Consider the following 16,133-nt stretch of genomic DNA (forward strand, 5'->3'; position numbering starts at 1 on the left):
AGTTACTCCTATAAATTAGAATTGAATATCATGTCGAGGACATTTAGCAAAACAAAAAAAAAACAATAAATCATCCGAGACCGGGGGCTTGTTCAGACCGTTTGAGTTATTCAATTGGGTTAATTAGCCAAACACCTTAACCGAAACTAGAAAGCCGAAGTATAAAATCCGCATCAACTAAAATCCCGGTCCGTGCCCCCTTGTTCATCCCCTGCTTCTGTTAATCACTGATACTGATAGTGTTCTAAAATTTCTAAACGAAATCCTTCACTGGCACATATGTCCTGATTCTTGAGGTTTTGGCTTTCACTTAAATCAAGTCTCCGCTCCACTCACTCACTCCTCGCTGCCTCCTAGGGTTCTAAGCAATCAGTAATTTCCTTCTTTTCAATTGAACTATGGTAACCTGGCAAAATTGATCCGACAGCAAGTAGAAATATAGTGCTGATATAGAAAAATCAATATACCGATCAAAATGGCGAGTGTGTACATTCCGGTGCAGAACTCGGAGGAGGAGGTTAGGGTGGCGCTGGACCAGCTTCCCCGCGACGCCTCCGACATCCTCGACATTCTCAAGGCCGAGCAAGCCCCTCTTGACCTCTGGCTCATCATCGCCGTATGTAACACAAGTTTATTTATTTAGTTATTGTGTTACAAGTTTCTCTGTTTAGAGATTGAATTCTACTTTTTCGAGTTTAATTTCAGTCATTCGATTAGCTTTTCTTCATGCAAGTGTATGTGTTATATCTAGAGTGTGTCAAGGGGAATGGGTTATATCCGATACCAGTGGTGACGATAAGAGCTCAATCCTGGCAGTGGCCCAGGAGAAGGATAGTTTGATAAAAGGTTGGGAGTTCAGGTAATTCAACAATATCTGTCAATTCTTCCCTCTCTTGGGACATTGGTAATCAAGGAAAGGTAATCCGGGTCCGAGGAGAAGTCATTCTCTTAGGTCTTAGACGCCTATAAATAAAAACTGTAAGGAAAAAGAGGCCTTAGGACCTCGGGGGACAGGGACAAAGAATTTCATAGAGGAACGCCAAGGCCTGACTGACCTCGATCAAATGTCGATGCTTACACTCAGCAGTGTGTCAAATAGCCTTTGTGTTGATCCCAAACCCTTTCAATCACCGAGGTAGAAGAAGGGTGCTTTTTTCGGTTAAGATAGATTATGGAAAAAATCTTTTTTTCTTTCAATAGGAAATTAGTTTGACCCTTTATAGGGGAATTATTCTTTAGAAAGAACCTCTTGTGCACTAGCATGGGCTGCTCGCCTTCTTAGTTATAAACTGCCAATTAGAGGTGGCAAAATGGATATATGGATCATAATTGGTTTCATATAAATGGATCATGGATTAAATGGTTCAATCCGTTTAAATCCATATAATAAATGGTTGTATATAGATTGGATCCAAATGGATGATGGATATCCAACTATCCATTTAAAATCTATTTAACTAACACATAGGTAATTTCTTTAACTAACACGTAGTTTAAAATGGCGCTCCTAAGTTAATAGGATGAGTTCTGATAACTAAGAAGAATAAAAATAGAAAAAATGGAACAATAAAGTAAATAAAGCATGTAAAAATTTGGAATACGCTGATTGAGAAGAAAACTTTGACCGCGTGAGTTGGAAGAGCTGAACAGCAGCTTGGACTGGGAGTATTTACTCAGCATCATAAGAAACATTAGTACTACCAAAACATGCTGGGTTTGCTCATTATTTTTTTAAATGGATTTAGATGGATTACGTGGATTATCCACTTAAAACCATCAAGCCAATTGGTTTTATTTGGATGTCCATTAATGTCCATCTAAATTTTTTGAGTAATCCAAAACCATTTAAGTGAGATGGATATGGATGGAAATTGCCACCTTTAGTTTTATTGTTTGGGCCAACTCGTAATCTTTCATGCTTAAATTTATTTTATGATTAAATATGGCATTTTGGGGTGATGTGTTTGCCTGAGCTGCTCACTTATGTGTATATGTATGTGTAAGCAATTTTTGAAGAGTATCCTCTGAATCCTGTCGCCTTGTAGGAGGAATATGCTGAAATAATTGGGTTTTGGATTCTGAAGTTTGAGGTTCCCCCGCCCCCCTTAAATGGAATATTGTTATATTTGATTGCATCTTCTTGGGTTTCGCTGAAAGGTGGGTTATTGAAATAGTAAGTTGTACTTGGAGCTTTAGTTGTTTGTTAAAATGGGGGAAAAGGTCAGCGGATGCGTTTATGTATCCGTTGGTGGAAGTTCTGATCTATTCTGACATGCTCATGAGGAAATGTCTTTTAGTAACCAAAAAATTTTGCATATAATGTTTGGCAATGTTGTAAATGCATTAGCGTCAGATTATGTGCATTGATGTTGAGGTCGATTGTTTGTTAGAATTGGGCGAAAAGTTGGGGGATGTATGCATGTACGTATTGGTGGAACTTCTGCTCATGAGGAAATGTTCAACTAACCAAACCATGTTGCATTTAGCACGTGGCAGTGTTGTAACTGCATTAGCGGCAAATCATGTGAATTGACTGTGACATCGTTTATCTTGGATTCAAGGTGATTGTTTGTTTATGTATTTGGACTTATTGGCTATTTTGTTCTGAGTGTTTGCTTTTTGGACAGAGGGAGTACTTCAAACAAGGCAAGATTGAGCAGTTTCGCCAGATACTGGAAGAAGGATCTAGTCCTGGTATATATCCTTCATTTTACGTTATGGATTTATTGAAGAATATGATCTTATGTATTAACTCGTTAACATCTATTTCTCATGTGTTCACATAAAACCTTTTTTGTCACAGAAATTGATGAATATTATGCAGATGTGAGGTATGAGAGGATTGCGATCCTCAATGCTTTAGGTGCATATTATAGTTATCTTGGAAAAATCGAGACGAAGCAGAGAGAAAAGGAAGACCATTTTATTATGGCAACACAGTACTACAATAAAGCGTCAAGAATAGACATGCACGAGCCTTCTACCTGGATTGGAAAAGGTAAAAATCCTTTTCGATTGGATCTTGTTATCCGTTGGATCATTTGGCATTTATAAGTGATTTTTTATATTTGCTTATATGCAATAACGTCTTTCCATGATCCCAGTGATTGGGGAATTTTTGGTAAAATCTACTACTTTCAATTGAAGTGGAGGGCGGGTTTTGGTGAAAAAATTATTAATGTAAGACTGATGAAAGTGGTTCTTATTATTAATGTAAGACTTTTAGCAAAAGACCAATAGTAATAATTACAGATCTCATCTAATAGGACTGGCAGGTGTGCAGTCCATTCAATGTTACCTTAGAAGAGGCACCGGATAAATGATCTTTAGCCCCTCCTGGCCGAAGAATATAGTCATGTCTGCTGTACATTATGCCTTTTTTTTTTTTTTTACTTTGACTAATTCTGACTTCAGTCTGAGAGTGTTGTATTCCCAGTATGTAACTGCATTAGGTCAAGCAGAGACATTTGATCTGCGTAGAAGGTATTTGGCAATGCTCCAGAAGCACTTTTTTGTTCGTTACCTATTTAGTACTTGAGATGTCATAATTTTCCTATTTCCTTCAAAAGCTCTAGAATTCATTTTTCTGTTTGTATGGCCATTAAGGGGCTGTTTCCGAAGTTTTACTTAATCGGATGAGTACTTTTTCAGTTGCAAAGCTTGAAAATTAGGAGAATTTGCATTGATATGTGAGAGTCTATGGGCTTGAGGCAGAGAGCTGAATACATGATTTTTTCCTAAAGTTTGGTTTTCTGTGCTAAATAGCTGAATACATGATTTTTTCCTAACAGTTGATTCCTCTGAGCTCTTTAAAGTTTGGTTTTCTGTGCAGTAAGGATTTTAGAATATCTATTATTTAGACATCAGTGTGAAAATTAATTAAGGTGGAGTTGATCTATGACCAAGCTCTTCAACTTTTTTCCTTATGGGAGAAGTTTATAGATTGTGCTTTCATATCTCCAGCTGAAAGCTTGTCAAGATGGGATACTGTGCCATCTTAGTGACTTTCTATGTTGTTAATTGTCTGCCTTATTGCAGTTCAAAGATGAAGAATAGAGTCAAACCTTAAGGAGATCTTGGTGGCCTTCTTTGTTGTTGATTGTCTGCCTTACTGCAGTTTAAAGATTAAGAATAGACCCAAACCTCGAGGAGACATAAATGCATCTAATCTCTCCGTATTCGTAATCTGGATTCTCTTAGAATTCTAAAATCTGTTTGTGCTGCTTCTCTGCAGGCCAACTTTTACTGGCCAAGGGTGATGTAGAACAAGCATTCGCTGCCTTCAAGATTGTATTGGATGGAGATCGCGATAATGTTCCTGCGCTTCTGGGTCAGGTATTTCTTTCTCCACTTGGTTTCAAAGGTTTATGTATTGATTCTCTCATTGTGCATGCTTATAAGCATCCATATGCATCAGAATCATGAACTTTCAGATTGGGTGATCCACATGGATCAGATACATGAACTCTTGGAGTTAGTGACTGTATTTTGTTGCTGCATGTTAGAGCATCTAGGCAGTGGTGCAGCTTCTGATTTCTTTTTGTCAACTAGGAATTGATCTTATTATGGAGGAGTTTGTTTCTGCAAAATAACTATAGTTCTGCTGGTGAACCTTATGTTTTGATATCGTCTGACATTTGCGAGAGAAATGTATTGTTTTGTAGGAATGATTTCTTTTTCCTTGGTCTCTTCAGCTTGTGCCATATGCTGTTATCTTTTCATTTTTATTTTTGCTCTTTTCTCTCGGTTTTATATTTTCGCGTGGTGCTATGGTGGATATAGGGCTGCAGCTAATAAAATTTTGTCATCGAGGCAAATATTCATGTGTCTTTGTGGCAATGAACCAGCCTTTATATCTTGCAGGCATGTGTCCACTTCAGCCGAGGACGATATTCTGATTCATTGGAGTTATATAAGGTTTGTCAATTGCCACTTTATGATGTTTGCGTTACAACTTTACGGCTTCTGAATCAGGGACACAACTGGTGGTAGGTGGGGAATGTTGTAACAGCTTGTTCTTCCAATTGAAATGTATTGTTCCCCAAAGAGGACTAATAAAGATTTTTGTTTCTTCTTGTGAAGAGGGCCTTGCAAGTTTTTCCTCAGTGCCCTGCTGCTGTAAGGCTTGGAATAGGTCTTTGTCGCTATAAATTAGGTCAAACGGAAAAGGCAAAGCAAGCATTCGAACGCGTTTTGCAGGCAAGTGTGCAGAACATTTGCGCTGGAACAATTTACCATTGTATAGCTACATGTCCTGATAATGTTTTCCCGATATGACAGTTAGATCCAGAAAATGCTGAAGCTCTTGTTGCTCTTGGTATTTTGGATTTGCAAACTAAGGATGGTGAGTCTTGTCACTTAGTAGACTTTCAAATGTTCTTAAGATATGTAATACTCTTGGATTTTATGCATAGCAGCTTGTAGATGCTTTTGGCAGGGGTAGATTTCCTGTCATAAATTACAGAACTGATGTAAATACTGTTTTTTGATATTTATGTCGGAAAATCGCTTTTCCATCAACTGCTGCATTTGTGTACTAGATAAACATATTCTTTGTTTTTGAAACATTGTCGTTTTAATTGCTAACTCTTTTTTTGACTGTATCTGTGCAGCTGCCAACAGTAGGTTGGGAATGGTGAAAATCCAAAGGGCATTTGAAATATATCCCTATTCTGCGATGTCACTGAATTATCTGGCAAATCATTTCTTCTTTACTGGTAAACATTCCACAGTCGAGAAACTGACAGAAACGGCACTTGCTGTGACTAATCATGGTCCAACTAAGTCACATTCTTATTACAATCTGGCGCGATCATACCACAGCAAGGTCTGTGAAATTGTTGCTGATGTCTTTTTAATTTTCTTATCCATTTGCAATGTTCAATTGTTTTCTGTATGAAACATATTGAAAAATAGTTGAGGGAAATGTCTATTTCCCCATCCAAATCAAATTTGTTCCTTATTCTCTGACTTTAAGCTACATACGCTGTCTTTAGACTGAAACACAAGACCTGGCTTCCAAACAGGCCCATAGTTCTACAATAATACAAGACGGTAAATACATAAGTGGGTACCATCTTGTAAGACCTGTTTTAGACTGAATATATTTGCCAAGATACGCTTATAGTTTTGTCCTCATATGGAAGTGTGAGAATTATAGATAGTATCTCTGCCTTACGTGAGTTATTTTTTTGGGGAAATTGGTGTGTTACCCTACAATGCCCCTACAATTGCCTACTGTCGCAGCTGTATAAATGCAATAAGTTTATATCTTTCTTCCAATTGTAATTGCTCTGTAGATCATATATCTATTATGGATCCAACATCTCTCGTCCAACAGATTCAAATGAGTCAAGAAGGGGTTTCTGACTTGTACAGGAAAACAACCATTTTGAGTGGATATATTATTCATTCACATCTATAGCATTGTTATGCATCTGAACTTGCATGGTTCTGATGCTTGTGAAAGATTTTGTTTCCTGTCTTTCTTTCCTCATCTGATCGTACATCTTTTATTCTTCCATTCTAGGGTGACTATGAAAAAGCTGGAATGTACTACATGGCTTCTGTGAAGGAGATTAATAAGCCTCATGAATTTGTGTTACCTTATTACGGTGTGTAGTTTTCCTGCACTATCTAATTTTATCAAAATTTGCTAACATTTTGTGTCCTAATGTCATGCCTCGTGGTGAGGGTGGGGTGGGAGGAGTTATGGGCTGAATAAAGCAGGAATTGTGAGGGATGATGCATACAGTGGGGTTCTTACCTGCTCTAACATGTCTGAACTTGCTTGTCATCTTATGGGTGTTCAAATGAGTGTTGCACTTGCATTAATGAGCCTAATGGAGGATGCTTTGTCATGCCATGTGAACATGCAGTTTGAGTTCCAAAAATCATGCTTGCAATTTTAAAATGTTTGATGAATATATGCATTTGTCTTATTGATGCCTCTCTTGCAACTTTTTTTTTTTCATTTCGAAAATTTGATGATATTATGTGCCTAATGATTTTGGCTCGTGACACTTTTACTTGTTAAACTAGGTTTGGGACAAGTTCAGCTGAAGTTGGGTGATCTTAAGAGTGCCCTGGCAAATTTTGAAAAGGTCCTGGAAGTTTACCCTGATAATTGTGAGGCGCTAAAAGTGAGTCAATGTAAATTAGCCCTGCAATTGCAGTTAGATGTGTTCTTCGTGTTTCTTCATTTGTTCTAATGGTCTCTGGCTTATGTTTGATGTAGGCTCTTGGGCACATTTATATCCAGCTCGGTCAAACTGAGAAGGCTTATGAATTTATCAAAAAGGCTTCTAAAATTGATCCTCGTGATCCTGAGGTTGTTATTGGGAAGTCTTGGTCAAATCATGCAGTTGTTCTTGTTATTTGGTGTTCTACATTATTGTCTGTGAGAAATATCTGATGGAGCAACAAATTTTGAATTATTTTAGTGCACGTTACTTTTCCAGGTTTTATGCATACACAAATTCTGTAGTTGCATGTTTCTTCGAGTATGTTGTCTAGGATATGGAAATTCATTATGGATTATGTAGTAGAGTACGCTCTTGTATGTTACTTGAGTGTTATGCTAGATACTCTTCGCCTGTCTACACTTGCCATTTTAAGTTTCCTCATTAGAATGTTAACAGACATTAGCTTGAAACAAAATATACATTTGATGTATGATGGGTATCAATCCAAAAAGAACAATATATGGTCCGTTTCAAGGAATGGATGACCCAAGCAATCAGAAATGATGCAAAAAGCTAAGTTTAGATGCCATCAATTTCTAGCAAGTGTGTGTTAACTGACAAAGTTGGCATTCTTTTCTTCTTGATTGATTCTCATGCGTGGTCATGTTAAGGATGACTCGTGCTTTTTCTTGACATGCTTTATCAATTTTTCTGAGAATCGGTAGAATATCCTCCTATTATCCTGCTTTGCCTGATGCATATTTACTGATAGATTGAGCACTTTGTATATGTTTACAGGCTTTTCTAGATCTGGGGGAGTTATTAATTTCCACTGATGCTGGTGCTGCTCTGGATGCGTTTAAAACTGTAAAGTTTTTTCGGCTTCTTTCAATTTTTAAACATGTCAATTGTTGCTTTTGTGAACTGGTATCAGAATGCCATGTCTTCTTCCCAGAATATAAGGCTAATAAAATATACTTAGTGCAATAACACTATACGGTGCCAGCATCTTATCAAAACTCCAAAATGTAAATTTTTGAGACCTCTTGTGAGGACATGATAGAGTAAGAATTGTGTCTTTTCTTCTCTAGTCTTGTTTCTGGGTGATAGTTGCTTATAATTGCACATTCAAATTTTTCTTCTAAGGTTACAAAAATAATTAAAAAAATCAATTGTTACTTCTAAGATGCCAAAAACTGCAGATGCGGTTTACATTTTCAATTTCATTTGTATGTGAAGGGACACTGCTTGCTGCAGTTACTGGTGTTAATATGTTGGCGCATATATCCCATAATTTAGTGATATTGAAAGTTTGTTAGATATTGTGTGTTGCATGTACTGCCTTCGTTTCCCTTTCACAAGTCAAATGAGGACCTGATTCGGAAGCATTTTCTTTCATTTCTGCACATAAGCCTTCATAACTGAGAAGTATGGACATAAATTTCTCCAACACTCCCTCTAAAAGCCAAAATAAAAAAAATAAAAAAACATATTATCCTTCTTTCTTTCCCACCTTTTTAGCAGTAGCCAAAATTAAAAAAACTTATTTTCCCTCTTTCTTTCCCACCCTTTTAGCAGTAGATGTGATTTCTAATATTTTCTTAAATGATCATTCTCACAGGCTCGTAATCTATTTGAAAAGAGAGGGAAAGAAGAAGAGGCAGACGAGAAGAAAGGGGGAGAAGTGCCTGTAGAGCTTCTGAACAGCATTGGTGTTCTACATTTTGAGAGGGGAGAATTTAAGGTTTGTTTTCCTTTGACAGTGTTATGGTTTTACTTAAATGCGAGAAGAAACACCTGCTTTGGATGTGGTAGCAGATTTCAATAATTGCATCCCAAGTACTTTTCTAAGAACTCAATTATCGTGTCTTATCAATTTCCAGCTTGCTGAACAAGCGTTCAAGGATGCTTTAGGCAATGGCATATGGCTTAGTTTTCTTGAAGCTAAGCCACAGCTTGTTTCCAAGAATCAAGAAGCAGCAGATACCAATACAAAAGCTTCAAACGGTGAAGGAATACAAAATCCTCGCCATGGAGCAAAATCCAATAATCTCAAAAGTGCACAATACCCAATTGATGCCACTGCATCTGTACATCTATACAAAGACTTTAACTTGTTTGTTCGACTTGAAGGACAGGGTATTCCTGTTGAAGTTCCTTATAATAAAGTTTCAACAATATTCAACCTGGCTAGGTTGTTGGAGCAGTTGCATTCCATTGAAACGGCCAGCATTTTGTACCGACTAATTCTATACAAGGTATGAACTCTTGCCAATTTCAAGATTTGTGGAATAACTAAAAGGTGAATTTTATTCTTAAATTGTTTTTTAGATGATAGGAAAGGGTTATACACCTAAGGCTTTCATTTAATGTATATCTGTAACTGTATATCTGTAACTTAAATGAATTAGTTGCAGCTAAGAATTCAACAGGGTGATATTAACCGCATAACAAATTTGGGTTTAAATACTCTTTTTACTTTCTCTCAATGTACTTGACATCATCATGAAAACTCAAGTGGATCATCAATGACTTGATTCTCACTCAAGTTTTTACTCTATGGGTAAGTCATCAATGTTGAAATTACCGATCTGTAGCACCCTCTTTCTGTTCTTTGATCAACTTTCATTGCTTAAAGCATCCTGTTGACAACTGTCAGGATGCCTTTGGTTTGTGCGTATGACATTAATTTCATTTCGTTGTATATACATGATTGATGTATCTATATAAGAATGACAGTATGGGCATTTGGTTACTCTGGGTGAAAGTTGCTTGTTATATGGAGGAATTTGAAAACCACGTCCATTGGTGATTATCCAGTGCTTATGTCGTAGAAAAGGAATATTCAAATATGATGAATGAAAGCTAGTAATCTTTACACAAATTAATCCCAATAAACCAACCTTTTAAAGATAAAGTGCCACTGTCTTCTCAAAATCAACATTTCAAAAGTTGCCTTGTGCAATATTCTATGATACAAGTGAAAATGAACCACTTCACTTGAGATAAAGATGTAAAATAACATCTGAATGAAATTTTGTATTTGCATTTTGTCTCTGAAATACCCCTACATTTGTGATTTCCATTAAGGATTCATTCCAGTTAAACAAACATGAACCCTAGATATATCAATGGATAAGTTGAAAGCTGTGGTATGAAATTAAACAAACAAAAGCTTGTACTTCATTTCTATGCTAGTGCATCTAAGTTCTTTTTTCCCTTTGTTCTTTGAGAAATATCGATGCTGCGTGTATTTGACTGTTTCCGAGCCCCATTGTTTTCTTAAACTCATGTTAAATGTTTATGGTTGGACTCATATTTGGTCAAATTTCTTGTTGTGATTGATATCATTTTAGTGGATTATCCTTCATGGTTTCTCCATTAACTCAAAATTATCTGCTTGCTCTGATTTAAAGTGTTATGCATTTGACACTCCCTAAATGTTCTTGATGAACTTTTAAATGACATTAATGATGCTTTTTAATCTGCTTGCATGACAATCAAGTGCTTTTTGTAGTCTTGAAGCGCTTCAACTGATTATCAAATGTCTGATGTATCTTTGAAGTTACAGATTACTCAGGTCTAACCTTCACCTTTTCATCCTTTCTGATTCCATCCTATGGCATTATTTTGCAGTACCCAGAATATGTAGATGCTTACCTGAGGCTTGCCGCTATTGCAAAATCTCGAAATGATGTTCAAACTAGTACTGAACTGGTGGCTATTTTTGCTCTAGTGCACTGCTAATTTTTTTTTCCATATACAGTTGTATATTACTTTTAATGCTTTTGTTACAGATTGCAGATGCTCGCAAGGTGGATGAGAAGTGTCAAGATGCATTATTGATGCTCGGTGACCTTGAGCTCAAGAATGATGACTGGGTTAAGGCAAAAGAAACTTTCCGTGCAGCTAAGGACATGGCTAATGGAAATGATTCTTATGCTTCTCTTTGTCTGGTGCACATTTTTCTCAGAATTCATTTGTTCTTTCGGTGTTATATTGATTTCTTACTGGTAAAAATGCATATGCACCTCTAAACTTGTGCAACTTTCTGTTGACCTGCGTCCGCTTCGGACTTCAAACAGAATTGATCCATTATCTAAGTTTGTTATCCTAATGGTGAAGTTTCTCCTATCTTAAAGTATATACATATACATATACATATAAGTATAGACATAAATATGTATGTGTGTGTGTGTGCATGTATGTATGTATGTAAGTATATTAGTCCTTAAAGTATCGTTTTCAGGCAGTTATGTACAAGGCTCATGCTTTTTCTTGAATATTCAGGGCAATTGGAACTATTTTGCAGCAATTCGTTCAGAGAAAAGAGCACCTAAGTTGGAAGCTACCCACCTGGAGAAGGCTAAAGAACTTTACACAAAAGTATTATTCTGTGCCATAAATTTTTATGTTCTATGGCAATTTCATGCTCATAGCAATCTGCTTTGACTAGAGGATTGACACGTGTGATATCTTATGGGAGTTTCCTCGTCCTTCCTGTTTACATGTTACCTAATGTTTGCTTGTTAAGGGATCTTGAAATACATGATGACTATAATTTCATTCCGCAGGTTCTACTCCAGCATACTGGTAATCTATTTGCAGCTAATGGTGCTGGAGTTGTATTGGCAGAAAAAGGTCAATTTGATATTGCAAAGGAACTTTTCACCCAGGTCAGGCCAGCTTATTCTACACTTTTACCTTTTTGAAGCATGCTGTTTAGCTTTGTAAACTTATTAGCCTCTTCGAATTGTAATAGGTGCAAGAAGCTGCAAGTGGAAGTGTTTTTGTCCAGATGCCAGATGTGTGGATAAATCTTGCTCATGTCCACTTTGCTCAAGGAGACTTTGCATTGGCTGTGAAAATGGTTTATTTTTCATTTCACCTGCTTTTGGTTATTAGTTTCATGCTTTAATTGTCTTTATTGCATACACGTGAAACAATGCTTGTCTTTGCAGTATGAGAATTGCTTAAAGAAGTTTTACTACAACACAGACAGTCAAGTTCTTCTTTATTTAGCACGGACACATTATGAAGCTGAGCAGTGGCAAGACTGTAAAAAGACTTTATTAAGAGCTATTCATTTGGCACCTTCAAATTACACATTAAGGTTTGACATCGGTGTAGCACTGCAGAAGTTTTCTGCATCAACATTACAGAAGACAAAAAGGACTGTGGACGAGGTGCCCGTCTTCTCCATCCTTCAAATGTGTAGCTTTGTGTTGACATATAACTGTGTACCATTTCTCTTTATACTGCTTTGGCTAACTCCAGATGTTCTTCTTATCTTTATGCTTTGGTTTGAAATGCATGCTAGGTCTACTTTCATAAAAAATGGGCTTGGCTATAAGAAGGTTCATGAGCTAACAAGTCCTGCTATAGTTTTAGAAGCATTGGGTTTTTTCCCTTAGATGATTTTGCTGCCATTGTATTGAATATCACCAGTCTTTGTTCTGAATTTTCTGTTGGATCGTGTCCTTTCAATGTCAAGCACAACCACCATTAACTATAGTATGTGCAACTAGAACAGACATGCTTTATATCTGCACGTATGTCACAGTTGGCATATTCACCGGTGCAAGTTATTTTCGTACTCCTCGAAGGAAACTCATTCACTAATGTTATAGGTACGGTCAACTGTCACTGAGCTTAAGAATGCAGTTCGCATATTCAGCCTGTTGTCTGCTGCTTCAAATCTCCACATTCATGGATTTGATGAGAAAAAGATTGAAACTCATGTTGAGTATTGCAAGCACTTACTTGAGGCTGCAAAAGTTCATTGTGAGGCAGCTGAACGTGAAGACCAGCAAAATAAGCAGCGAATAGAACTTGCTAAGCAGGTTAAGGAGGCTGAGGAAAACCGGAAAAGAGCCGAAGAGCAGAGAAAATCTCAAGTACTTGTTTGTTTATTTGTCTCTTTCTTGGTTATCATTATCAATGATTTACTAATGAAAGGTTTTAAAACAGTTGGAGAAAAGAAAACAAGAGGATGAACACAAACAAGTGATGCAACAAGAGGAGCATTTATTGCGCATAAAGGTAGTAATTACTTGCCTATCATCTCCCTCCATAATTTTTATGTTGATTTTCTTCCAATATATGTAGTTTGTATTCTGATTTAACGCTAAAGATTCTGGCTTAAGTTATCCATTAGTTTTCAATATCATCATAAATATGGTCCTCACTGGTATTGAAGCAACATGAAGTTCATATTTTTGAGCATTTTAGTCACACAAAAATGGAATGCTCTCCTTGGGAAGTGAGACACATAAGGATATTGGCATTCATTATTATCATAACATGCTTCTTCCCTAGTCAATTCCATGGATATTACTTGGAAATTTTGGTCACAACTAACTTAAAAGTAGTTTTTCTATGTTTTGGTTTTGCATCGCAAACGTTCTTTTTGGTATATAGGTTACAGAATATATTAATAGTAGCATCAGATATTAGGTATATGACTGGTAACTAAATGCTTATTAATGTTGCACTAACTGATTAGAGATTTATGCTTACTGACACATGTGAAAACATGATGAACTCAGTTTTCATGAAACCAATTAAGGCGGCCCAAACCAAGTTGGCGAGTGTTGGATTTTTGGCAGTGCCACACTTGGATTCCTTAGAAATTTATTCTTGTAGAATGGCTAATGCATGTATTAGTTATTGAAGTTTCAGAATTCTCAGGGCATGTATTTTTTTTTGTTTGTTAACCTTTAATTCTAAAGAATAGTTTCAAAAATGTGAAAATTAGGCAGCCTTTGAGCCTTCTCTGTCTCTTTGTCTTTACATGCGTCAATTATTTAGGTTAGGTTTATGAATTTAAAAGTTGATTTTTCCTCTAGGAGCAATGGAAGAGCACTGCTCCGGCCTCTAAGCGAAAGGACAGGCCTCAGACTGAAGATGAGGAGGGTGGTGAGAGGAGGAGGAGAAAAGGAGGAAAAAGAAGAAAGAAGGAAAAGAAGTCACGACATGGATCTGAAGAACCGTTAGCAGATGCAGATGATCAGGAAGAAATAGATGATGAAGATTCCAATGTAAACTTCAAAGAGCCTCATTATCAAGTTGATCACGTTGACCAAGCAGAAAATAATCCTCAGGATCTTCTTGCAGCAGCAGGTCTTGATGATTCTGATGCAGAGGATGATGCCGTAAGTCCCTCCCTCCCTCCCTCCCTCTCTTCTCTCTCTCGCTGTGTGTCTGCATAACATAAACTTGTACATAAAACAAACAAGCATGCAATTAAGCAGTTTTTGGTGGCATATGTTATTTTTTACCCCTCTTTGGCAGATTGGAGAATATTCTTCTCTAATTATCTCAAAAGTATTCTACATTGATTCTTTAACTTGTGACTTTATGACCGAGAACTGGGAGACCTGCCAGATTGATAAATGTAGCTTTATTTTGTAGTATACCACTGCTACTAACATCTTTCCATTTAAACGCGATTGCTGCTTTGCTCTTTTGTGTGCTTATCACATCTGTCCACTGACATGTGATCTTGTTGTGTTGATTAATACTCAATTTCGTGATTGGAAGTCTTGTATGTCGAAAATGATGCTAAATTTTTTATGAAATCTGTTCCCCCTGTCACCACATCTAATGTAAAGACAGTCATAGACTTGTGTATCTTAGGTCTTCTCTTTTTGTGGTTTGATATCTTTTTCCTTCATAAAGGTTGCCCCTACATCTAATACAAACCGACGGAGGCAAGCATGGTCAGAGTCAGAGGAAGATGAATCATTCCAGATGCAGGCAGTGTCTGATCATGCTGTTGGGGTACCAGATAGTGATGCAGAAGCTGGAGGTCATGATGAAAGGCTGCATGGTGACGTTTCTGTTGATGATGAATAACGAGATCAACCCTTGCGTTAAAGTCTCTGTTTATCATGAAATCTGAAGACAAGGTTGGCGCGTCCTTTCATTTTCAGAACCAGGTAGAACTGATCTTTCTCTTTCTAATGCTTTGCGAGTCGGGTACCCTTGCAGATATAAGATGGCCTCTCAAAGCTTGTAATTTTGTTGTTCTGAAGGTCCCTATTCTTTAACATTGTTGATGAGCCATGATGTCTAAAGTTACTTGAGACTTCTTCTTATTTAGAAAACATAGTAACATATTGTAAATATGTGGGTTCATAGACTCTTTTTTTTTTTTTGTGCCCCTTTTTGGGTGTCTGTATGTCCTATTTTCTACAGAAACACGAGAATGGTACAAGCCAATGAGCAAGAAAATATGATGGCATGTAGTTCAGTAGTTAAAACTGTGAGATTGGTCCAGATATCTTTCTAGTACCCCATGTTGCCATAGACTTTAGGCTTTTAGTCTTGCAATGCCGTTGATTAAGACAGGAACAGATCTGCAATGGTCAACCGACTGTGCTTGCCTATTTACCATAGCGAAATATGGTTTGTGGTGTAAAATGTGTTTTGTGGTCTTCTTGGTAGTCTGTTGCTGTTGAGTATATTATAGGTATGGATAAATGTCTGCATAGATTATTCAGTGACACGCACATCTACACGTATGTTGTTGCTGTTTCAAAATTGTTTTGTTCTTGATGATGTCAATAATAGTTGAAGAGTACACATTTTGAAATATCAAGTTTTCACCTTTGTTCCCGTAATGGGAGATTTTCACCAGTACTCCTTTCCGATTGTCGGTGATCCATCGCTATCAACTGGGCCGGAGGTAGGTTAACTCATTTATAAGGAAAAGTTTTTTGAGTGATTGTTCATCATCCTCTTCTCCACTCCATTAACAACTCCTCCCGAAGGTCCTCTTTTTTTTTTTACCCCCCCGCCTCTCAAGTGTTATACTTGTATCAACGTGGTTAAATCAACGTAAAATTGGAGCGGGAGAAAAATAATTTAGTTCTTGGAGCCGGAATAATTTAGTACTTGCCGGGCATTAAAGTTTCAGCATCGTCAAAACGATTCGAGCAATTAAGA

The 16,133-nt window shown here is 37.1% G+C and overlaps 1 protein-coding gene across 1 annotated transcript; it reads left to right on the forward strand.

Annotated features, from left to right (window-relative positions):
- The first annotated feature begins 232 nt into the window (after positions 1 to 232).
- On the forward strand, positions 233 to 15,448 carry LOC113695083 (protein CTR9 homolog). The gene is made up of 24 exons (XM_072055094.1): positions 233 to 616; positions 2,628 to 2,694; positions 2,804 to 2,998; positions 4,235 to 4,335; positions 4,864 to 4,917; positions 5,083 to 5,199; positions 5,281 to 5,344; positions 5,613 to 5,827; positions 6,530 to 6,614; positions 7,042 to 7,142; positions 7,238 to 7,330; positions 7,983 to 8,051; positions 8,806 to 8,928; positions 9,068 to 9,442; positions 10,821 to 10,901; positions 10,982 to 11,140; positions 11,475 to 11,570; positions 11,759 to 11,860; positions 11,947 to 12,054; positions 12,146 to 12,370; positions 12,815 to 13,081; positions 13,155 to 13,226; positions 14,033 to 14,338; positions 14,865 to 15,448. Exons 1-24 carry the CDS (start codon positions 476 to 478, stop codon positions 15,039 to 15,041), a joined length of 3,393 nt encoding a protein of 1,130 aa, XP_071911195.1. The 5' UTR covers positions 233 to 475; the 3' UTR covers positions 15,042 to 15,448.
- Positions 15,449 to 16,133: the final 685 nt, after the last annotated feature.

Source organism: Coffea arabica, chromosome 6e, assembly GCF_036785885.1.
Source record: "Coffea arabica cultivar ET-39 chromosome 6e, Coffea Arabica ET-39 HiFi, whole genome shotgun sequence".
Classification (NCBI taxonomy): Eukaryota; Viridiplantae; Streptophyta; class Magnoliopsida; order Gentianales; family Rubiaceae; genus Coffea; species Coffea arabica.